The following is a 24,333-nucleotide window of genomic DNA, read 5'->3' as shown; positions in this document are numbered from 1 at the left end:
ATGCGGCCAGGAGACGGGACTCCAGTTTCTCTTTGTCCCTGAAGCAGCCCCTGGAGAAACGGGGGTGGCCCCAGAGCGCTCATGTACCCCACCATGTCTCTTTTTGTTTTTTAGATGAACTTCACATAATATTAAACTAGCCGCTTTATTTTTTTCTTGTATTCTTTCCATTTTTTTTTTTCATCGCGGTAAGTGTACGCTTTAATCCCCATCCCCTGTTTCCCCCCTACACTCCCACCCACCCTCTGGCAACCATCAGTTTGTCCTCTGTAGTTAAGAGTCTGTTTCTTTTTTTACTCATTTTATTTTTGAGAGAGAGAGAGAGAGCACGAGAGTGTGGGACAGGCAGAGAACGAGGGGGACAGAGGATCCAAAGCAGAGAGCTGGACACAGGGCTCAACCCCCTGAACCGAGAGAGCATGACCTGACCTGAAGTCAGACACTTAATCGACTGAGCCACCCAGGCAGCCCAAGGGTCTGTTTCTTGGTTTGTCTCTATCTCTCTTCATTTATTCTTTTTATTTGCTTATTTTATGTATTAAATTCCACATGAGTGAGATCATCTGGTATTTGTCTTTCTCTGACGGACTTATTTCCCTTAGCCTTATACTCTCTAGCTCCATCCATGTTGTTGCAAATGGCAGGATTTCATTCTTTTTTATGCCTGAGTACTATTCTATTATCCATACCACTCTTTATCCATCCATCATTTGGCTATTGTAGACACTGCTGCAATAAACATGGGGGTACAGGCATCCCTTTTTTAAAAAATATTTTTATTTGTTTCTAGGTGGGAGAGAGAGAGACAGTGTGAGCAGGGGAGGGTCAGAGAGAGAGGGAGACACAGACTCTGAAATAGGCTCCAGGCTCTGAGCTGGCAGTCAGCACAGAGCCCGACGTGGGGCTCGAACCCACGAACCACGAGATCATGACCTAAGCGAAAGTCGGACGCTTAACCGACTAAGCCACCCAGGCGCCCCTACAGGCATCCCTTTGAACTAGAGCTTTTGTGTTTGGGGAGTAAACACCCCACAGTGCAATTGCTGGGTGGTAGGGTAGTTCTTTTTTGAGGAAACTCCATACTGTTTTCCACAGTGGCTGCACCCATTTGCATTCTCACCAACAGTGCAAGACTGTTCCTTTGTCTCTGCAATGTCACCAACACCTGTTGTTTCTTGTGTTTCTGCTTGTAGCCATTCTGACAGGTGTGAGGTGGTATCTCATCATGATTTGGATTTGTATTTGCTCGACGATGAATGATGTTGAGCACCGTTTCATATGTCTGTTGGCCATCTGGGCGTCTTCTTCAGAGAGATGTCTGTTCACATATTCTGCCCATGGTTAATCAGATGATTTGGGTTTGGGATATTGAGTTGTATCAGTTCTTTATTTTTATTTTTTATTTTTTAATGCTTATTTATTTTTGAGAGAGAGTCAGACAGACTGTGAGTGATGGAGGGGCAGAGAGAAAGAGGGAGGCACAGAATCCAAAGCAGGCTCCAGGCTCCGAGCTGTCAGCACAGAGCCCGACGCGGGGCTCGAACCCACAAACTGTGAGACCATGACCTTAGCCGAAGTCGGACTGAGCCACCCAGGCATCCTGTATCAGTTCTCTATATACTTTGGATACTACCCCTTTATCAGATACATCATTTGAAAATATCTTCTCCTATTCAGTAAGTTGCCTTTTAGTTTTGTTGACTGTTTCCTTTGCTGTGCAGAAGCTCAGAGCATTCACAGTGTACAACCACCACCTATATCAAGTTCCAAAACATATTCATTGCCCTAAAATACCCCACCCTCACTAAGCAGTTTACTGTCCATCCTCCCTTCCCCCCAGCCACTGGCAACCACTGATCTACATTCTATCTCTATGGATTTACCTATTCTGGTTATTTGTTTTTTTTAAGTTTATCTGTGTGTTTGTTCATTTAGAGAAGGTGAGCAGGGGAAGGGCAAAGAGAGAGGGAGAAAATCCTAAGCACACTCCGTGCTGTCAGCCCAGATCCAACCCGGGGCTCAATCTCACCGACCATGAGATCATGACCTGAGCCAAAACCAAGAGTCAGATGCTTAACCAATGAGCCCCCCAGGCGCCCCATATTCTGGTTAATTCCATATAAATGGAATCCTACAATATGTGATCTTTGAGTTCCAACTTCTTCCACTCAGTGTAATGCTTTTGGGATTTAGCCATGTTGTAATACATGCCAGTGTTTCATCCCTTTTCATGGCTGAATACTATTCCGCCATCTGACCACAGTACAGTTTTTGCTGACCCAGTCATCTGGGTTTGCACAACTTCTGTCCTTTAGCGATTGTGAATGGGCAGGTGCAAGGATCTGTTGGAGTCCCTCTTCCCAATTTTGGGCAGAATACACCTCTCTGTGCCCCATTCCTTTTTATGCTGCCCCAGTGCATATAGTCAGGGGGGTCTAGAGTTGATGACAAGGTGGGCTTTTTACCTTGTTGCCTACACCGGCCACACAAGCCCTCCACCACCACCAGCCCCGGCGCCACCTCCCTGTCCGGCCACACCTGCCACACCTCCTGAGGGAGAGCCTTGGGGAAAGATTCAGTCTGCCCTCAAACCATGTTATTAACCAAGTGTGCATCCATCATGGCATCAGGGGAAACCCTCTCTGATGGCTGCTCCTTGAGCAAGCAGCGCCCTGTCCCACCCAGGTAGAAAATTCCATTTTGATTCATCAAGGCAGCCACCTTCACCCGGGGCGAGGGTGGGGCTCTGTGAACTCAAAGGGAGGTCTTTTAGAGCAGAGGAGAGATGCGTTTGGTTATGTCCCAGAAAGAACGTGTTTTTTAAAAAGTCCCCAGAGCCGCAACATTCTCCTGCCCAACCCCCACCCCCACCCCCCGGAATGGAATCACCATCAAATGTAATGAACTTGACCCTTTGCTCACTTTCTTGACACTGTTCCAGGTGCTTTATCTGCATGGCCCCCAAGACTTTCTGAGGGAGTGTTGCTAGTGTGTCCATCTGATAAGGAAAGGGAAGCTCAGAGCAAGGCAGCCAACTAGAAGGGGGTGAAGCTGACATTCAGACCCACCACCGTCGGGCTCCAAAAACAGCACGTGGAATCTCTAAAAACCCATGTGCACTCACCCTCATCCCATCCCTCCCCTGGGAGGGAGGTGCACTCCCACAGCCAGCTGACCAGCTGACCAATGACCCTGTCACCTTGCTGGGGACGCTCTGGGGTCCGTTCACCGGCCCACGCACCGCAGCAGTTAATCTCTGCCTCAATCCCAGAGGGACATCGCTGGTTCAGGATCATTACCATAGAGGACTGGAGTTCAGTGCTCCTCAGGCTCTGTCCTGCGTCTGGAGGCTACCTTAAGGCGTCCCCACTGGATAAGGTGTGGACAGGTGCACTAGCCTGGACTATCCCAGACCCTGAGACAGGGATTCAAGTGTGAGTTGTTTATTTGGGAGATGATCTAAAGAAGCATCAGTTAGGGACAGTGAAGAGAAGAAAATCAGGTGCATTAATGAGTGTCTAGCAAGATGCTTCTGTGGCTGTGATAACGAAGTACCAGAGATTCAGTGGTTTACAAACAAGGTCTCCTCTTCTCACTGTTCAGCAGGGGGGACGTCCAAGATCAAGGTGCCATCAGGATTGCTTTCTCCTGAGGCCCCTCTTGGTGGCTGTCTTCCCACTGCTTTCCCACGTGGTCTTTTCTCCACGCACGTAAACCTGTGTCTTCTTTTTTATTTTACATTTATTCATTTTTGAGAAAGAGAGACAGAGTGCAAGCGGGGGAGGGGCAGAGAAAGAGAGGGAGACAGAATCTGAAACAGGCTCCAGGTTCTGAGCTGTCAGCATAGAGCCTGATGTGGGGCTTGAGCCCACAAAATGTGAGATCATGACCTGTGCAGAAGTCAGACGCTTAACTGACTGAGCCACCCAGGCGCCCCCCATCTCTTGCTCTTTTTATAAGGACTTCAGTCTTGTTAGATTACAGACCCACTCTTCTGACCACATTTAATCTTAATGACCTCCGGAAAGGCCTCATCAGTACAGTACAGTCATGTTGAGGATTGGGGCTTCAACATATGAATTTAGGAGGGGACAAAATTCAGTCTATGACGATGAGCTAGCCGTTATGGGCAACGAGGACTCTATCCTGCTGAGGTCCTCTGGGCGTCTGAGTAGGACACACCTGAAGCATCCCACCTGAGGTCAAGGACACCTGGGAAGCTAACCACCAGCTCTTTCCTGTCGTGGTTGAAGGACGCTCCCAGTGCATCAACCCCTCGCCACCTCCAGGCTGCCCTGGCAGCAGACCAAACATGTGCCCTTGGCCAGAGAGAGTCACCGGCAGGAGTCACAGGGGCCACAGTGCAAAGCCACCGACCGGTATGCCTGGGCATGAGAGGTACCAAGGGACCATCCACCACAGGGGACAGTGGATCGTTCATTCTCTCATCACCCACCCACCACCCAACCCCACCCAGCAGAGCCCACGCTGAACCCAACACACCTCCCCAGTTTGAGATGCTTCCGCCCACTATGTGCTAGCCTGGCCGAGTCTGGGACAGAGACAAGCCACTTTGCAAGGAGAAATCTTTATGACCAATGCGACAAGGAGGGAAGGTCAAGGGGCTAATGGGAGTCTATGTGAGTGACCCAACTAGCCTTCGAGATCCAGAAAAGGCCACCCAGTGGCAGACACTGTACCCGGCAAGGAAAAGTGAAAATCACAAGAATAAGAAAACCACAAAAAGGGGCGCCTGGGGGGTCTCAGTCTGTTGAGTATCCAACTTTGGCTCAGGTTATGATCTCACAGTTCACGACTCTGAGTCCCGTGTGGCTCAGCGCCTGGAGCCTGCTTCAGGTTCTGTGTCTCTCTCTCTCTTTCTGTTCCTCCCCGCTCATGGTCTGTCTCTGTCTCTCAAAAATAAATAAATGTTAAAAAAAATTTTTTTTAGGAGAAAATCACAGGAATTACTATCAATCACTATTATTTTCGGGATCTTTTTGGTTTCAAGTAGCAGAAACAAAGCTGTGCTGCACTGGTTTCAGGCACGGCTGTATCCAGGTGTCCAAACACCACCTCCAGGCATCTGTCTTTCTCCAGCTGTCTGCAGAGGTAGGGAAAAGACCCACCAGGGACTTCCAGACCTTCTGCCACCTGAGTATCTTGCTTCCTTTCTCTGCCTTCCCCTCAGCCAAGACGTGGACGTTCAGGTAGACCTGAGTTGGAATTTCATCTCTGCTCTTACTTGACACATGACTTTGGGCAAGGAACTTCACCCCTTTGGACCTCAGTTTCCTCTTTGGCAAAATGGAGATAAAATTACCTCTTCCACGGGGCTTTTGGGAGAATCCCAATGACCTGAGCCTGGAAAACATATAGCCTAATGATGGGCTCAGTGAATTCTGACTCTCTCTTTCCCTGTCTGTTGAAAGGGCCATTAGAGACTCCAAGGCCTGGAGTTTCTTCCTCCTGGGAAGTCATTAGAAGGGGGTCTCAGGAGCTCGACACCAACACTGTCTGCAGAGCACATAATTAACAAGCCCAGTCGACAGACGCCCTTGGTCTTTTTCATGTGTGCAAACATGCCCTTGAATTGACTAAATCCAGGCCAGCATCAACCCCACCACACGTTCAGACGAGATCAGGTGCGTTGAGAGCGGTTCAACCCGAGACTCCCCCACACCACGTTCAGAGTCGCTTGCGTTCTCATCCCCGGGACCTGAAAGCGTGCCCTTGACTTTGTGCAGCCCGCACTCTATTTTCCTTTAAGCAAGAGTCCAACGGGACTGGTGAAGTTCGGAGCCCTCTGGCATCCCCCAGCCTCTTCCTACACAGAGCAAGGCTTGGAAATAAGGAGGCTTTGCCCAAGGCCAAAGGGAGGCTACTGGCTTCTGCACCCAGAGCCTTGCAGGTGCCGGCCTCTGCCTCCGCCCCGGGGGCCTCCCCTTTGTCTCCAGCCGCTGTGTGCCCTGTGGGCACGCCTGTGCAGCCGGCCCTGCCTCCCCAATGCCTCTTTGTCTTGGCTTTTGTGTCCAGATAACAGAGAAGGGGGCGGAGGCTGTGCCGCTGTCATCCATCCCTTCTCGTTATCCATCTGCAAACAGACCCCCTCCAGACGCCCCGCACCTGCTCCCCAGCCCTCCCAGCCGCGCCAGCAGGTGCTGCAGCCGGCCAGCCACTCTCTGGCTGCTGCCAGAGAAAGGCACAGACCTCAGCCAGCCGCCTCCCCGCCGTCCTCTCCCTCCTTCCCTCCCACCTCATCTCTTTCCCTTTATGGGCAGATGCTGACAGAGTGAGACAAGCCCCGTGGAAGACATTACAAGGACCCTCTATATGCCTAAGGGGAGCCGTGCCCCCTCCCCCCAGCCCCATCAGTATATCTCTTGAACATTCCACTAAGTCATGCTCGCTCCCCCCAATGCAACAGTGGTCTCTGTCCCCATCACCCCCTGCTGGGACATCCAGCTTCCACGGTGGCCTCCTCCAATCTGCTACCCTCACCCCAGCCAGAGACTCGTGACATGCAAAGCTGCCTCCATCACTCCCCTGCCTGCAGCCAGGGAGAGGCAGCCCACCGGTCTCAGGATGTAAAGCGAGATCTCTACCTTTACCGGCAAGGGCCTGCCTGGGCGGGCCCCAGCTGGCTCTCCACATTCATCGCTCCCTCTCTGCACACCTCCCAGCCCAGCCTTGCCCAGCCTCATTGTTCTCGGGGGAAACTTCTCTGACCGTGGGATAAAAGTCAAGTCGAATCCATTAGCTACACACACCCCTTGACTCACCCACGCCCCTCTCCTTCAGGGCTGAGTTCCATTTGGGATTTATATACATTCATTTGCTTGTGTGTTGTACTCACACACACACACACACATACACATGCACGCACGTGCATGCGCGCGCGCACACACACACACACTCCCCAAACAGCCTGTAGGTTCCTCATGGGAGAAACCTGGCATGCTGTCGTCTGCAGGGCGTGGCTAGGGTCTGACACACAGGACGCCCTCCATGTGTGTCTGTCCAAAGAGTAACTAAACCTTAAAGCTTAAAACACTGTAGTTCTGGCTACCCATTTCATAGATGGACTAACAGAGACCCAGGCAAGGAAAAATGACTCACCCAGGGGCTCTATTCCAGTGTGGCCAAGCTGATGGTGTAGCCACATTGTCCCTGCAGCCCCGGCTCCTTCTGCCTTCCTAAGGTCACCTTCTCGTTCATAAGCCAATCAAACATTTCACGGCCCCCCCGAAATGCCCTTTGGGGGCTTGTCTACCTTCTGTGAGCACCTGTCACCTTGAGCACCGCTACCTCTTTCCTCCCCTTCCCGTAGCCCATGGCCCTCTCCCCAGACACAGAGGCCGTCCTCACCCCACTCTGCTTGCCCCCCATAGCAGAAGCCACACAGAGGTCTTGGAGATGACAGTAAGGAAGCTTGGAGCAAATAATAACCCTGACTGAGCATTCACAGTGTTCCAGGTTCCAGCCTGATGCTATCAGAGCAATCGTTCTAATAGCCCAATGGTGCCAGCGCTTGATACCATTGCCATTTTACAGACCAGGAAACTGAGGCTAAAGGAACACAGCCAGGGGACGTCTGAACCAAGATAGTCCACATCCAGATCCTGGTGCATAAAGCCTCCTCCCCACCCTGGCCCCATTCACAGCTTCCCAGGCCCTCATCGTCCCCCTCCTGACCACCAGCCCCTGCTCCACCCTCCCCGCCTCCTGCGGCTCCTGTCGATTCCAGACTTTCCCACCCCCGCGTGGCCATGCCGCACCAGCCTGCAGAACAGGACATTCTGTATTTATGAGATGCATCTTGGCTCTCTGTGAATCAGCTGGGAATGCCACCAGTGCCTGCAGACAAGGGTGGGGTTCTGGAGCCCTGAAGTCCCCCAGGAGGCAGGCAGGGGCTGCACCCCAGGCACCAGGCTCTAGCAGGGCCACCCAGTCGGCCGGCAGAGCACAGGGTGGGATTGGAGACACAGTGATCTGTGCTTTGGATCCCTGATGCATCCTGGCCTGTTTCAGGCAAGCAGCAAAGAGCCCGGGAGGGCGGGGGAGGGGGAGGACAGGTGAGAAACAGGGTAGGCAGTAATATTAACTGAGTGAGCGTCTCCGCAAACCCACACCAAACCCTACAAGGCAGAAATTCTTGTGTTGCCTTTACAGGCGAGGAAACGGAAGCTTGCAGAAGGTGAGCAAGCTCTTTCTGAATGCACATCTTTGCTTTGTCCCCCCCTCCCCCCAAAAGAGGGAGTTAAGGTGGTTTCTAAAACTCAGCATAGCCAGAAAACTGAATGTAAAATAAGATGCAAAAAAGGAGTCCCAGAGAAAGCAATGTGGAATCAGGGATTAAGTTCCCCTTCGAAATGCCCATCACACAATTCTATCCAGTTGCTAATAATCCAGGGGACTCCGCATAGGTTCTGAGCACCCGGGCTGCCTATGCAGAATGAGAATGCAATTCGTTTTGTGAGTGTCCAAGGTCTGTGGACCTGGCCGTGCCTGATATTGAAAACAGAAAAGGAATGTCAGGACCCCTAATTTAATATCAGATCCTTAATTTCTCAGAAGCTGTCCCATGCGCCTCTGTCTCTCTGTCTCCCTGCTCCAGGGCAGAAGGCCGCGGTGTTTGGACAGCCACTTGAAGCGTGTGTTTCTCACATGCTGCCACCAGGTGGCAGTGCGGCGCAGACCTTAGGAGGAAGGTTCTCTCCCCGGGGGCAGCCTAGAGGGCGGGAGGGGCCCCAGAACGCGGCAGGTTGGGGCAGAACTTTTGGCTAAATCTCAACGAAGAAATCAGGATCATGCTGGGAAGAACCAGGCTGCACTGCTTCTCCAAGGCGGGGACAGAAGGAAAAGTCAGGTGTCCTGGGTTGGAATCCCAGCTCTGCTCAGACCTGACCACTGCACCTCTCTTGGCCTCAGTCATCTCATCTGAGCAAGGGGGTGAATAGTGCCTGATGGGAGAAGGGAGGAGAGGAGCCTGAAACAGGGATCATAGAGATGGACGTCACCAAAGCCTAGAATAGCCAGAGGGTGAGGGACCAAAAGCTTCTGAGCTACACAGGGTGGGGATAAAAGGACTCACCTTTCTAGAAAGCCCAGCAAGGCCCCCAGCTGGGGATGATCAGGGGATGTGTGTGGGGGTGGGGGGGCCTCTGTTTCCTCAGGTGGGTTTGGGGACATAAAAGGGTTCAGGATTTTTTCAAGTGTGGATGACAGAACCCCATCCTAGAATGTCTTAAACCGGAAAAAGAAAAAGAAAAGGTGGGGAGAGAGTGTCTTTTGGTCCGTGTGATGAAAGGCACATGGGATGCTTGTGTAACAGGATGGTGAGACTCGCCCTCTCCATTTCTGACCCCTACTCTCCCTCACACTTGCTTTGATTTCAGGCTTGCTCTGCAGCATGTCCCAAGTTTACCTCCCAGAACTTACCAAGCCCAGCACAACAGGAGCTTCTCCTTCCAGATGCTTCCAACCAAAGTTCCAGAGTGGGCTCTTATTGGCTCCCAGTGACTTCGGGCCCAGCCCTGGCCCAGTCCTGGTGACCGTAATGGACCAGACCTGGGTCATGGTCTGGCCCCTGTGATCAGAGTGGCCCAGGCCCATTCCATGCACAAAGAAACAGCAATTCTCTAAACGAAACCTGAGGCTCCTCCCAGAAGCTTCCGAAGGCCCCCCGCAGGGGGAAAAGGCAGACTGTCAGCTCTGGGAGGAAGCTGGCACGACCCACAGGCCTGCCGCTCTTGGCTTCGTTGTCTGAGATTCACGGGCACACGACACGGAAAGGAAGGCGTCCCCTCCTCATATTTCTCCTCCAGTAACCTTGTAATTATGGCTGCTGTGAACAGAGGCCCAGCAAGTAGGGCCGGCCAGGTGCACCTCCCTGCAGGCAGGTCCAGGGCTCCCCCCAACTCCGGGGCCAGGTGGGGGAGGTCGGGTGAGGGGGGGTCAGCCCCCCCCCCCCGCCGTGTCTGCTCTGATGGATGTGTGAGCCCCTGGTTCTGCGCGATGCTCTTCTCTCCTTTCCGCAAAGGGCAGAGGCAGAGCTGGGTCACTGTCACGGGCACTGCTCTGCTCCCTGGTAGTGATGAATAGGTGTCCCCTTCTCAGAGCGTGTGCAGGAACAAGCCTCTCTCCCCCCTCCCCCTTCTTCCCTCCTTACCTCCCCCCTCCGGGAAACACACCCAACATGTGTGAGAGCTTCAGCTGCCCCCCTCCACCTCCTTCCAGGCCATCTCTTTCCTTCCTGGCTGACAGCTTCCACTGTGGTTGTCACTACCCCACTCCCTGGGTGTGACTCAGTGAGACGGCAGTGAAAGGAGCACGTGGACAAAGGAAGGCCCTGGACAGATGGGGCAGAGAGGGCGCGAGTGATGGATGGACAGGAAGAGCCTCACCTTACGTCGGGTGTCCCCCCTCAAGCCCAGCGACGGCTCTCCCCTTTAAGAGAAGAGGCAGAGAGGCCTCCCGGAAGGTCACCTTGGCAGATAGACTCCAGGATTCAGACCCAGGTGTGTGCAAACGCACGCGCATTGTCACCCTCTACGCCCCCCCTGCTCCCGGCGAAGCTAAAGGAGCAGCCACGTGGGCAGTGCTTGCTGTGTGGCCTTGGGCCAGTCCCCTCCCCTCCTCCCTGGGCCCAGAGGACCGGGCTTGTGTTCCGCAGTTCCGGACGCCGTGGCCAGGCCCGCTGGCTGAGTGCAGCGCTCGGGAGGATGGATGCCCTGCGCCTGCCACCACTTCTGGCCAACCCGTGTCAATAATTCAAGTTCCCCTGCCTTTATGACCTAAGAAAATCAGTCTCCTGGCAAGAGATGAAAAAGAATTTCATGCTGTCTTTCCTCCCCTCCCAAGATCACCCCTGACAAATTGTCTCATTGCCAGTCACTCCAGCCGTCATCTCACATCTGGGGTACCATTTTATGGTTTCCAGCCTCACTCTTGGCTTGAACTCCGGCTGGTTCTGCACAGGGCTGCCATCAAATTCTAATGAGCCTCCCCTATTCATTCTTTCTTTCATTCATTGAGCTAATACTGTCTGCTTTGTCCCCCAAGAACCTAAGACTGTCTTATGATAGGTTAGAAGCTCCCTAGTTATTCATACTAAAGTGTGAGGGGCTATACTTTCTCAACTCTATTAAGAGAAGACAGGAGCATTACAACTTACTATTTATAAATGCCGTTGGGGCCCATTAGCTCTTTAATCTTCCCCCAAACTTTACACAATCCACAGTAAGCTCAATCCTCTTACAGGCTGGATGGCTTTGAGCAACTTGCTTGACCTCTCTGAGCCTATGACCCTCAAGATTTTGATGGGTTTTAAAGGAATAATAATGATGTCAAGGAGTTACCGTGAGGTTTCAATTTTATGACATGCGGAATGAACCAACATAATATGGATCATCAATGTTATCATTATCATCATTATGAGGTAAGCATGTCCAGGGTAGGGGGATGGGGGTATCGATGGGGGATGTCAAAGGGAAAGGACACAGAGGTAGAATAATGCCAACAGTCTGTCACTTCCACCAGCTGTCACTGAGACCTTACCATACCTCGTACATGTTCTGGGGATAGACGTGTATAATGCGCCATTTAACTTCTCACAAGCCAAGAGGTGAATCTTGGGTGTTCCCAGTTGACAGAGGAGGAAACTGAGGCCACAATCTGGTAAGCCCAAGATGCTGTGACAGCCCTTGCCCAGAGCCTGGTGTCAGTCCCCACCTGTAGGGGACAGACAGCTGCCCCTCTGTGGTGGGTACTACTTTAGGGGCACAGCCCCCCTGCATCCAGTGCCTTCCAGGGTCTCAAGGGGCTCTGGGTGAGGACATATCTGCTTGGAAGATGGTGGCCAGGCCCAGCCCCCATCCCAGGCCCTGGCAAAACCTCAGACTCTGAGACTGACTTCATTGTCCTCTCTCTAAAATTTCCCTGCTCCTAAGTCTTCCTAAGGCCTGTTCCCTAGGACTGACCATGAGGCTGCTTCCCAGGCAGCACCCCAACACCTGCAGCAGTGCCTACTTCTTCCGGAGTCCATTTCCTAAAGCCCTGCAGGATGGTGGGACTCAAGCCTGCCAGCGAACTCATACTAGGCTGTGATTGGCTATCGTGGCTAAGTTTAGCATTTCCCACCTGTGTTCCTCAAGTCACTCATCATGCAAGATGCTCTGCCAAAATAATAATAATAGTGATAAAATAATAATAATAATAGTTGCGTGGTGAGGCACCTGGGTGACTCGGTCGGTTAAACGTCCAACTCTTGATTTCTGCTTGGATCATGATCTCACAGTTCATGAGTTCGAGACCCGTGTTGGGCTCTGCGCTGATGGCACAGAGCCTGTTTGGGACTCTCTCCCTCTCCCTCTGTCTCTCCCCACTTGCTCACTCTCTCTCTCTCTCTCTCTCTGTAGACATTTGATACATGTTTGTTGAGTGAATGAATGATGTGGGATCAGCTGGAGACTACCAGCAAGTCTGTGTTGTAATCCTGGCTTGGCCTCTAACGCACTGTATGTCCTTGAGCAAGTCCCTGTCCCTCGGAGGCTTCCATTTCCCTGCAGGTAAAGAAAGGATGAGCTGATGTGAGAAAGTGGTCCAGGTTCATTCTTCTGCATCTCTCTGTCCAGCTTTCCCAGGACCATTTGCTGAAAAGACTGTCCTTTGTCCACTGGATGCTCTTTCCTGTTTGGTTGATGATTAGTGGACCCTACATCTGTGGGTCCATTTCTGGGCTCTCTATTCTGTGGCACTGATCTATGTGTCTGTTTTTGTGCCAGTACCATCCTGTCTTGATGATGACAGCTTTGTACAGCTTGAAGTCTGGGACTGTGATGTCTCCAGCTTCGGTCTTCTTTGTCCTTTATTTTATTTTATTATTTTTTAATGTCTATTTATTTTTTGAGAGAGAGAAACAGAGCATGAGCAGGGGAGGATCGGGGTGGGGGGGGGGGGACACAGAATCTGAAGCAGGCTCCAGGCTCTGAGCTGTCAGCACAGAGCCCAATGCGGGGCTTGAACCCAAGGACCCCGAGATCATGACCTGAGCTGAAGTCGGATGCTTAACTGACTGAGCCACCCAGGTGCCCCTTTGGTTTTCTTTTTCAAAATTACTTGGCTATTTGGTATCTTTTCTGGTTCCATACAAATTTAGAATTGTTTGTTCTAGGACTGTGAAGAATGCTGGTGAGGAATTATATATTCTCACTGGAGAATAGCTCTCCTGTAGCTCTCCTAGGAGGTGAAAAATGGTCCTTTGGGGAGCAAACAAAAACAACCTTAATTCTTTTTATATATAAAGCACAGAAACACATACAGGACATGCACAGATACACATTATGTTAAAATTATAATATAATTTTGGATTAAATTGTAATATAATTTGTACCATAAATTTGTATTAAGTTGTAATGTAAAGTTGGATTAAAATTCCATGGTGGGGTGACAATCAGGAAAAGAACGTCTAAAAAGACTTTGGAGCGGTGGGGAGGACAGCAGTGAAGAAAAGGTTGTGAAACATTAGACTTGAGATCTGATCAGAGATCTTAGATCAGACCTCCCAGGTCTGACAGTTTATGAGCCTTTGACTCTAGGTGAGGGCAGGGGAGGGAGGGTCGGCGGGAAATATCTGAGGGAGCAGTGAACAAGAACCAAGAAAAAAAAAAAACTTCAGCTTTTGGGGAATAAACCTGGTATTGCGGACTGAAATTTATATGTTCGCGTCCCCACCCCAGGCCCTCAGAAGTAACTGAATTCAGAGAAAAGGTCCTTAAAGAGATGATTAAGTGGGGCCGTCAGGGTGGAGTCCCAACTCAATAGGACCCGTGTCCTTCCAAGGGGGAAGAAGGGACCCTGGGGTAGCGCACACAGAGGAAAGGTGAGGACAGACAGGAAGCAGCCACCCGAAAGCCAAGGAGGCACTTTGATCTTGGACTTCAACCTCCAGAACCTCGAGAAATACAGTCTGTGGCGGAACGCGACCCCCCCCCCCCACCCCGCGATGGGAGGAGCAGAGGGGTTTGAGCAAGGCAGTGATGAGATCCATTTCCTCTTTTTAAAAATTTTTAAATGCTTATTTATTTTTGAGAGGCAGACAAAATGCAGGTGGGGGAGGGGCAGAGAGAGGGAAACACAGAATCTGAAACAGGCTCCAGGCTCTGAGCTGTCAGCACAGAGCCTGACGCGGGTCTCCAACTCACGAACTGTGAGATCGTGACCTGAGCCGAAGTCGGACGCTTAACCGACTGAGCCCCCCAGGCGCCCCACTCACCTCCCACTCCTTACCACCTGGCGCCACTCTCCTGGCCACATACTGGCCCCTCCAACCTGGTGGCAGGTGTGGCTGCTCTGGTTTGGACCTGGGACATGAGACTGCATGGGAGGGGGGAGTGGGGAGTGGCTTGGACCAACCAGGGATGGTAGTAAGTGATTGGATTTTGGTACATTTTGCAAGTACAGCCTGCAGGATTTGCAATGGACTGGATTAGGGAGTGAGAGAGAGATGTTACAGTTCACTCCTGAGGGTTGGCCTGAACAGCTGGAATAGCAGAGCTTCCCCCGCCCCCTCCTGTCATCCACCCCAGGGTCGTTCTAACACATCCCAGCCCGACAGCCCTCACGCTCCCCCCAGCATCAAGGGTTATTGCAGCCCACTGTGGGCTCCTCCCTCCCGGCCAGCTGGGAGAGCGTAAGGACTTCTGAGTGTCTTGTTTACCACTTCCCGGGGCCTGGCGCACAGAGGGTCCCCACAAATGAATGGGGTGACCCAATGAGGGGTTAGGAATCACTCAAGAGCAAATGTTCCCAAACACATCCCTCCCCTTCCTGAGCCGATAATGTTATCTTTTCCAGCAGGCGGCTGGGACCCCACCCTGTCCGGTCTCCTTGTCCAACTAACTTACAGCAAGGAAAACATAGCCAGAGGGCTTAGGGCTGTCAAGGGAATCTACATAACAAAGAACCTGGGGTGAGGAGGGGGAAGGGGGTGCAAATGGAAGGGAGTTTAGTTCTTTGTTTTAGAGACTTCCTTTAGAGGGTAGAAGACATTAGGGTAGTATCTCAGAAAGAACGGGAAAGACAAAAGGAAGAAAAAGGTTGCTGGGGGAGAGAACTGGCCCTCTTCACATCTGGCTTTAAAAAACACAAAGAAGGCAGGCACCTGGGTGGCTCAGTCTTGTGATTTCAGCTCAGGTCAGGCTCTACGCTCATTGGCTCATTGGTCGTCCCTCTGTTTGGCCCTCCCCCACTCGCTGGCTCTCCTGTGCGCACTCTCTCTCTCTCTCAAAAATAAGTTACCACTAAAAACATTAAAAAAAAATAAAACAAAACACACAAACTAGGAACAACTTAGCAGGAAGATAACAATCATCAATGTAAGTCCACATAGGGGTGCCTGGCTGGCTCAGTCCCTACAGCTTGTGACTGTCTCAGAGTTGTAAAGTCAAGCCCCCCACTGGGTGAATAGATTACTTTTAAGAAAAATACACACACACACACACACACACACACACACACACCTCTAATAATAGAGTATCAACATTCTGGGAAAAAAGAAAACATATCAGGAAACAATAATTGATAAAACTAAAGGGAGAAACAGATAAATCCAGGCTACAGTAGGAGATATTAACAACCCTCTTATACTGATTGATACAAATTTGAGTTAAAAAAAAAAAAAAAACAGCAAAATGGCGCCTGGGTGGCTCAGTCAGTTAAGCGTCATGACTCAGGTCATGAGCTCACGGTTGGTAAGTTTGAGCCCCGCGTCAGGCTCTGTGCTGACAGCTCAGAACCTGGAGCCTCCTTCGGATTCCGTCTCTCCCTCTCTTGCTGTCCCTCCCCTGCTCGTGCTCTATCCCCAACTCACTCACTCAAAAATAAATAAACATTAAAAAAACAAAAAAGAGAGTAAAGTAAACTCAGCGAAAATGTAGAAAAATATAACCTACACTTGCCAAAAACACTAACCAACCTTAATTTGACCTAATGGACACTGACAGAACACTATCCCCAACAACTGCAAAATTTAAACAACTTTCAAATGCATACCCAAGTTTATCAAAAATAGGTCATCTGCTGGGCTATAAAATAAGTCTTCGGTTTAGAGTCTTGCAATCGTACACCATTCCAATGTTAGTATATGTGCTGCCAAAGCAAGCATGAGTGTTGAAATCTTAAACAGTATATTCTCTGACCATGGGGGACTTGATAACAAATCAGTAACAGTAACGTATCTAGAAAACCCCAAAGAGGTAACATACCATTAAAGAACCCATGGACCAAAGAAGAAATCACAAGGGGAACCAGAAAATATCCGACTGAATGGTAATGGACACACGTCCAGTTCAAATCTGGGGGGAGCATCCAAAGCTGTGCTCATAGGGAAATTGATAGCTCTAAATGATTACATTGTGGGGGGGGAAGGCAGGACCTAAAATTTGTGACCCAAGAATTTACCCTTAAAAGCTACAGATGTGGGGGCGCCTGGGTGGCTCAGTCAGTTGAGCATCTGACTTCAGCTCAGGTCATGATCTCGCTGTTCCAGAGTTCAAGCCCCCCGTCAGGCTCTGTGCTGACAGCTAGCTCAGAGCCTGGAACCTGTTTCAGATTCTGTGTCTCCCTTTCTCTCTGCCCCTCCCCTGCTTGCACTCTGTCTCTCTCTCTCTCTCTCTCTCTCTCAAAACTAAATGAACAATTTTTAAAAAGCTACAGGTGTGAAGAATAAAGTAAACCCAAAGTAAATAGAAGCAAAGAAATACTGAAGACAAGAGTAAAGCTGAGCGAAGTAAGACACAGGCAAATGATCAAGCACTCCAACCAAGCAGAAACCCAGTTCTCTGAAAGGATTAATAAAATTGAAAGGCACAAGCCAACACTAGAACTTCTTCTTTATTATTTTTTGTTTTTCGTGCTGACTGTGCATGAACTGGCTCACATGGGTGCTGGGCTCACACGGGGCTCAGGGGGAGGCAGAGGAGGGGGCACGGAAGGACCTCTACAGCTCCTCCGTCCGGACAAGCACACGTTCGCTCCTCGGCGCCGGTACCCCCTGCTCACTGCTGGATTCTGCGGACGCTTTGCACCTGGAAGGTCTGGGCGTGAGAGCCCCACTCTCGGAAATGCTTGTAGTCACCTGAGTGGTGATCACACTCCAGCACGTACTGGAAACCACGGTAGCCGGGAAACTGGGAGCAAACCCAGCTGGGGAAGGGAAGAGGCAGACCATTACTCTAGAGAGGCACCAGCAAGGTGGACAAATGGGGGACAAAGGGACTCATGATATATACACATTTCGGCCCCCCTGGCCTTCCTTCAGTGCCCGGAACGTGCCCTGTTCTCCCCACTACTGGGCCTTTGATCATGCTCTTCCATCTGCCAAGAATACCATTCCAGCCATTCTTTGCCTGGCCCCTGACCAAGCTGGATTTATGCTCTGGGTCTCAGCTGGTTCTGAGGACTTGCTCTCCAAATCAGGCCACAGTCCCTTACTGGTCCTCTGTAGTTCTCGTATAATTAGACAATTATCTGATTATTTGTAAAACATCAGCCTCCTCTGCGAGCAGATGAGCTCCTGGGTGTAGGGGTGTGTGTGCCTGGCTCACTGGGATTTCTGATTCCTAGTGCAGTGTCCTGCACGGAGGAAGGGCTCATAAATATGGAGGGAGGGAAGGAAGGAAGGGAGGGAAGATGCAAGGGGGGAATCTTATCCCCTTCCTTCCTCCCTTAACCAGAAGCCCTTCCAAGGAAACAGACTACTGTTCTTTCAATTCACTGACCCCCACATTGTTCAGGCCAGTCAAGAACTGGTGTCTCACTTTCTGAGCTGCTATTTCTCCTTCAGCAAGAGAGAAGAGTGGACTCAAGAATCACAAGAAATCATCCCACTCTACAAGATTCTCTGTCGGTTCCTGAGAAAACTTAAAACCAAAACAAACAAACAAACAAACAAAAGCCCTCCCACCTTCCCCCCTGCCAAGAGCCAAAGGGCACCTAGAAGGGGGCTGTATCGTCCTCCCTAAGTGAAGACCTCACATCTCAGCCTTCACCTGCCAGTCCCTGTGGGAAAGGGTGGGCAGGGTTGGTCAGTCCCGGGCTTGAAGCCGGATTCGGTCATCTAGCTGCTGTCGAACGTGGAGCAGGTTGCTAGCACTACGCCCATTTCTTTACGGCTGCACACCCCTTCTCTCCTCTTCTGGGGCAGGAGCCCTGCCCCCCCACTCTACCTCCCAGTCAGCGTGGGAAAAAGCTCACTCTGGCCATGAGCATGTGACAGTTCCTAGCCAATTAGACCACCCCCTTCCTGCAGTATGACGATCGGCTCAGAGTTGAGCACATGACCCAAGTTGGCCCAATGAGGCCCTTTCCTAGAACTTTGGGTGGAACCACGGGAAAGAGGCACCCCTAGGGGGGCTGGCTGGAGTAAGATGCTGCACTGTTGTCTTTCTGTGGGGGGAGCCTGCCAGGGAATACAGCCCCAGTGAGGCAGATGGAACAGGAAAGGTAGAGCCCTGCTATAGCACCTCGATCCAGCTGTGCCTGAAGCTCATTACAAGGGTCAATAAATATCCTTTGGGAACAATGTCAGGTTGATATGAGAATCTACCACTTGGAATCCCACAAATTCTGCCTGATAGCTCCCCGTGCCTGAGTGTCCTCCGGAATGTGGGCATCAGAGCCCCAAAGTCCGCACACACAGTATTCACAAGAGGTGCCCCAGCCCAGCCAACAGCCTCTCGTCCCCTGTAGGGCGGAGCCTTGGATTCACTTACGCCCCTGAGTGGACATGGAAGGAGCCCACTTCATTGCCATCCCAGCCCATGGCCTGGAGGGAGGGGTAGTCATCACTCAGCTCGCCTTTCCTGCCCAGAAAGTTCTCTTGCTCGAAGATGGTCAGCCTCGAGTCGCGATGGTTCTGTAGGCAAAGGAGACTGTCAGGCCACCAGACACCCAGCTGGGACCCCAGGAGCCTCTACTAAGCCCCTGCCCTTGACCCCCACCCTCATCAGCCTTCCTTGTAAACCTTTTGGGTGGTCAGTTAGGCAGCAACACCAGAAATTTTACATCTGCCCTTCCAGGAATGTACACAAAGAAGAAGGAAGGAAGGAAGGAAGGAAGGAAGGAAGGAAGGAAGGAAGGAAAAAGAAAAGAAAAAGATCAACCTGAATATCCACTAGGGGATCAGGTGGTGGACTGAGGTAAGAGGATTGTTGAGACCTGGGTTCAAATCCTGACTCTCCATGTCCCAGCTTGGACATGTCACACGGTGCTTCTCAGCTGTTGCCGTGCCCATAAAATGAAACGAACCTCCTCTGCTTGTCAGGGTCGTTTGGGGGACGAAGTGAAATCGGAAGCTGTAACCTGAGTGAAATTGGGGACAGCGCCTGTGACCGTCCACCACGGGTCCCCGTATCGGCACAGTGCCTGGGCCCTTGTGGGATAAACACATGAGCAAACGGACTTACTCACAACATGAAATACTAAGGAGCCATGAACGGTGATGCTGTGAAAGAGATTTCATCACCCAGGAGGATGGTCGGGATCTATTCAGGGAGAAAAGCTGGGCTCCAAGCCTGGGGCTCATTGAGATTCTATCTTTATAACAAGGTTATGCGTGTGCCCAGATACATAGGTGTAGATGATATAGATGCAGATGCAGACGCAGATGTCAGTATGGACTGGGAAGGGCAGAATATGCATAACGAACAAGACCAGAGGAAGTCTCCAGCACCTCGAAGACCAGGCTCCTGTCTCAGAGGTGTGGATATGAGCGACTTTTCTTACTCTGCCAATCAGGTGTTTTCCTGAACTTTGGATGATCCCTATACGTGCCTTATATGGTTTTTAAATTAATAAAAGTTGTCTTTGGAGAAAAAAAATACACTTTTTGGAGCTTCGGCTGTTTCATCTGTGCGATCGGGTTAACAGTGCCCACCTCCACCCCCGCTCCATAGACAGCAGCTGAAGTGTAGAATCAGGAGCACCGGCAAAGAGTCAGGAACAGGAAATAGAACCTTCCTCCACATCTTGTCGGCCGCCTCTGGCACCCAGCTTCTGCCAGGACCCCCGAGTCATGGAAAGAGGGGCACAGAACATGCAGGGGCTCAAATCCTAACCAAAGTCACCAAGGGCACACTGTTTGCAGCGGTCTCTGTCTGGATGCTATCCATTCTTCTTCCCCGCGACATGGCCCCATTTCCAGATGAAGAAACTGAGGCTCAGAGAGGGGAGGGAAGCCATGGCACACAGAAGTGACAGGAAGATGGGGGCTCCTGGGTGACTCGGTGAGGTGAGCATCCAACTTCAGCTCAGGTCATGATCTCACAGTTCGTGGGTTCGAGCCCCGTGTCGGGCTCTGTGCCGACAGCTGGGAGCCTGGAGCCTGTTTCACGTTCTGTGTCTCCCTCTCTCTCTCTGCCCCACCCCCACTTGTGCTCTCTCTCTTCTCTCTTTCTCTCTCTCTCAAAAATAAATAAACATTAAAAAAATGTTTTAAGGGACAGGACGATGTGAACTCTGGCCTATTCTGTTCCCAAGTCCCCACTGGGACAAGGCGGTGGCAGGACTCACAGCGCAGGTCACTGGCCGGAAGGAGGTGAGCCGATCGGCCGGGTAGGCCGTGTTACCACTCCAGGCGTCCCAGCTCGGGTACTCGCCCCGCTCCAGCACATACTGCTGCCCCTGGAAGCCAGCGTGCTCATAGCCGACCCACCTGCAGAGGGAGGGCAGACAGAGCAAGGGGTAAGAGACCCTTCACCCCAAGTTCGAGATCATGGTTATGATGGGGGGGGGGCATTTCACAACGTCTAGAGGCATTTTTAGTCGTGACGCTGGGGGGAAGGAGGAGAGGCTGTTTGCAACCAGCGTTGAGCAAGTAGAGGCTAGAGACCCTGTGAAACATCACGCATAAGACGGCACCCCCATAACAGAAGAATCCGGCTCGGAGCACCCGTTGTGCTGAGCTGAAGAAACCCAGTCTGGACCCCGCAGTCCACCGCCTTGCTGTGGGTCCCGCGGGTAGGGGAACTGCTCCGGGCCGGGGCCTGACCAGCTCCCACGCGCTCCACCGGGCCGTGTAGACACGGCTTGATCGCAGGCTGACCTAAGCCGCGGTGGGGTTCCTTGTGACCCCCAGAAACGTGGGGACACAGGCAGTCTCGTGAGGAGCAGCCGAGGACCATTCCCGCCCACCTCTCTTTCTTGAGGAGGCTTCCGTGAGACGATTGCTCACCTGCCTCTGGGCTTCCCTTGGGATATGGGACCGTCCACCGCCCTCCACCCCGGGGGGCCAGCAGCGAGCCCCAGCTGAAGCGGGGAGCGCCCCCTCAACAGCGGGGTGCTCCCCCCACACTTGCTGTCACTGGCCCCTGTGGGACCAGGCACAAGGGCTGCGGCCATGATGCCCTTGCTTTTGCTGTCCACATAGGAAACAAACTGTCTCGTACAAGTAATGAACCCGGACAGGTCGCTGCTCCTAACGGACCCTCAGTTCCCCATCTGCACAAAGCAGAAGCTGAAAGAGTCTTTCCCCGGGTGTGAGGTGCATACTACCACCGCGGATGGCCTCAAAGGCACTCACAGGCATAGTATAAGGTGACTCCAAATCCCATAGACCTTGTTCTCCTTTCAAGCTACTTCCCAAACTTTCAGAAGCTTCCATCTAATCTGGTAGCCACTAGCCAGCTACTTAATGTAGCTAATTAAGTTTATATTTCTGTTAAATTAAATTAAAATTTCAGTTCTTGGGATGCCTGGGTGGCTCAGTCAGTTAGGTGTCTGACCTCAACTCAAGTCATGATCTCACGGTTTGTGAGTTCAAGCCCTGTATCAGGCTCTGTGCTGACAGCTCGGAGCCTGGAGCCTGCTTCAGATTCTGTGCCTCCCTCTATCTACGCCTCTCCCCCTTCTTGCACTCTGTCTCTCTGTGTCTCTCAAAAATGAATGCATGTTAAAAAATTTCAGTTCTTTAGTCACCCTGGCTACACATAAGTCCCCAGTGGTCATATGTGGCCAGTGTTTCAAATCAGATAGTGCAGACATTGAACATTTTAACCACTACAGAAAGTTCTACAGAAAGGTGCTCATCCAGAAGTCTCCGAATTATACTAGTGTGTCATTAACACCTCCACATTTCATCAATTTCTCTTTTTTTCTTTTAACAAAACGTATCTTGTGCTCAGAGCCTCAGGCAACAATGTGCAACTAAAGATTAATAGCATTATTTTTTTTTACTATATTTATTTTCATAGTTACCTTCTACTTTCAATGAGTGAATTTTTTGCTTTCAATTTATGCCTAAGAGGGACCCTTCAGACCCAGCACTTGGTTCGAAAGGTCTGCCCCTACAAGGCCGCCTCATCCAGTGCGCAGGATCTGCATGAATGATGCCTTCTGCATTTGGGCAGTGTGCAACCTGCTTAACCCTACACTACTGTCCTGCACACTCCCCAGCACTTCAAACCCAAGGAAGGCACACCAGTTCAGTTAGAGTCTGGGAAGCTAGGGCCTAGAACACCCCTTTCTAGATCCCTTTCTGTCCCCCCCACCCCAATTCAGATCCTCCTCCCTCCCCCTGCCCCAGACTCACGCTCCACTCAGCACTTTCAAAGATCGCACAGTCTCAAAGCCAAGCTCCAGTACACTGGGGCACTCCGCCGTAAACTCATGCCTCCGACCCTGGAAGCCCTCTTCGTCCCACACCACAATCTGTGACAGAGAGAAAAGGTGGAGACCAGCCTCTATCAGAGTCCTACTGTAGGGAGGGTGAGGGATTGAGACCCCACCCCAGAACTAAGGGTAGAGTGGCGCAGTAGAAGGAGGGATGGCAAACTCCGCTGTCTCCAGGAGCCAGGTGGGTGAGGAGGGCGAGGGCCGCCAACTGGAAAGCACAGACCCTATAAATGGGTGGTCTCGGCTAGTGCCACCTATTTTTGTCCCCTGGAAATGCTGGCCAGATGTTCCCATTTCTCCAGACCATCACCATATCTGGAGTCTTCAGTGGACCCTCTAGGTTATTAAAGGCTGATGATACATTTGGGAGGAAACATGTTTTTTAACACAGAGGAGGCCAAAAATATCTTGCCCAAAGACTGTGTGCAATCCCCAGGTGGCCATCTCCGCCCGAGTGTGATGGTGAAATCCAGGGACCAGAAGACCCAAGTTCAAATGGAGACCCCTGCGTGTGACCTTGGGCCAGTCCATTCCCCTCTTTGGGCCTTGATTGCACGCTCTGCAAAGTGGGCTCTCGTAACATGCCCCCAGAGTGCGGTGGGGATTCAGTGGAGGGGGATGGGGGGGGTTCTATCTCTGCAGCCCCGCCCCCACTCCTCAGACGCCACCCCCGGCCTCTCCCTACCTTCCAGTGTCCTGCGGTTTTGGTGCACTGCAGGGTCATGTTGCTGGCTTCCTACGCAAGAGAAGAACACGATAGCCTCTGGCCCGGCCCTCCGCTGTCCCTCTGGATGCTGCGGGCCCGTTTGCGCAGGGTCGGGATCCAGATGGCCTCCTGACATGATGGGGCTGGGGGTAAAGGGCCTTGGCCCTTCCCTCTCCTTCTCTTCCCACTTGTGACTGATGCCACCTCCCTGACTTGCATCCCAAACACCGTCTCAAAACTCACCCCTCCCGGTCCCCTTGCCTCTGAGCCCTGCTCACTGTGGGACAATGTCCGGGAATGCGGGTGGGACGCGTCCTCTAGCAAATGTCAATGTGCTAAGTTTAAGTCTCCCCAAGAGAGCATCCGACCCAGAGAGGCGCTCTCATGGCGGCCCCGAGGCACCGGGAATATAGGGATAATTTTGTTTTTAAATGAAGGTTGTAGGCATTGGCCTTGCTGTCAGGGGCAGCCCCTGGTTAAGGTGAGGATGACATTCAGGACGACACAGTGACACCCCCAGGATGGGACACCTGGCCTCCCCACCTCCCACGATGCTCGCTCAGAACGTGGATCCCACCCTTTCTCCAAGCCTGGTACTTACCAAGACGGACCCAGAGAATGTGCCAGAACGTGCGGGGACCAGCCGAGATCAGGCTCTTATAGGCAGGGAGGGGAGAGGGCCCCTGGGAGACAAAGCTCAGACTCAGCATGTGAGCAGCCCGAACAAAAGCCAGTTCTGGCTGAAGTCCCAACAGAGAGGTGTCAGCAGCGAGCGTTGGCCTGGCGGGAAGGGAAAGGGTCAGGTGGCCTCCCTCAGGGATCAGCCATGAAGAAGAGAAGAAGGGGAAGTTCTACCTTAATCAGCTCCGTGAGACTCCTGAGTGGAGCTGGAGAATGAGCCCTGGACAAGGAGTCCAAAAACTTCGCCCTTCCTAGCTGCGTGACCTGGGGCAGTC

At 51.8% G+C, this 24,333-nt stretch overlaps 1 protein-coding gene across 2 annotated transcripts; it reads right to left on the bottom strand.

Moving 5' to 3' along the window:
* Positions 1-16,939: 16,939 nt before the first annotated feature.
* CRYBA4 (crystallin beta A4) lies at positions 16,940-24,069 on the bottom strand. 2 transcript variants are annotated; one of them, XM_039225911.1, is made up of 6 exons: positions 23,979-24,069; positions 23,357-23,407; positions 22,589-22,707; positions 20,572-20,713; positions 18,774-18,916; positions 16,940-17,205 (listed from the first exon to the last, which is right to left on the bottom strand). In XM_039225911.1, the coding sequence occupies exons 2-6, from the start codon at positions 23,393-23,395 to the stop codon at positions 17,058-17,060; spliced, it is 591 nt and encodes a 196-aa protein (XP_039081842.1). In that variant the 5' UTR covers positions 23,396-23,407; positions 23,979-24,069; the 3' UTR covers positions 16,940-17,057. The 2 variants fall into 2 exon arrangements, with proteins under 2 accessions (XP_039081842.1, XP_039081841.1); XM_039225910.1 differs by lacking the exon at positions 23,979-24,069 and having other exon boundaries at positions 23,357-23,435.
* Positions 24,070-24,333: the final 264 nt, after the last annotated feature.

The sequence above is a fragment of the Hyaena hyaena genome, unplaced genomic scaffold (genome assembly GCF_003009895.1).
Source record: "Hyaena hyaena isolate Hyena2069 unplaced genomic scaffold, ASM300989v1 scaffold_19, whole genome shotgun sequence".
Lineage (NCBI taxonomy): Eukaryota > Metazoa > Chordata > Mammalia > Carnivora > Hyaenidae > Hyaena > Hyaena hyaena.
This window is presented reverse-complemented; position numbering and strand designations above follow the sequence as displayed.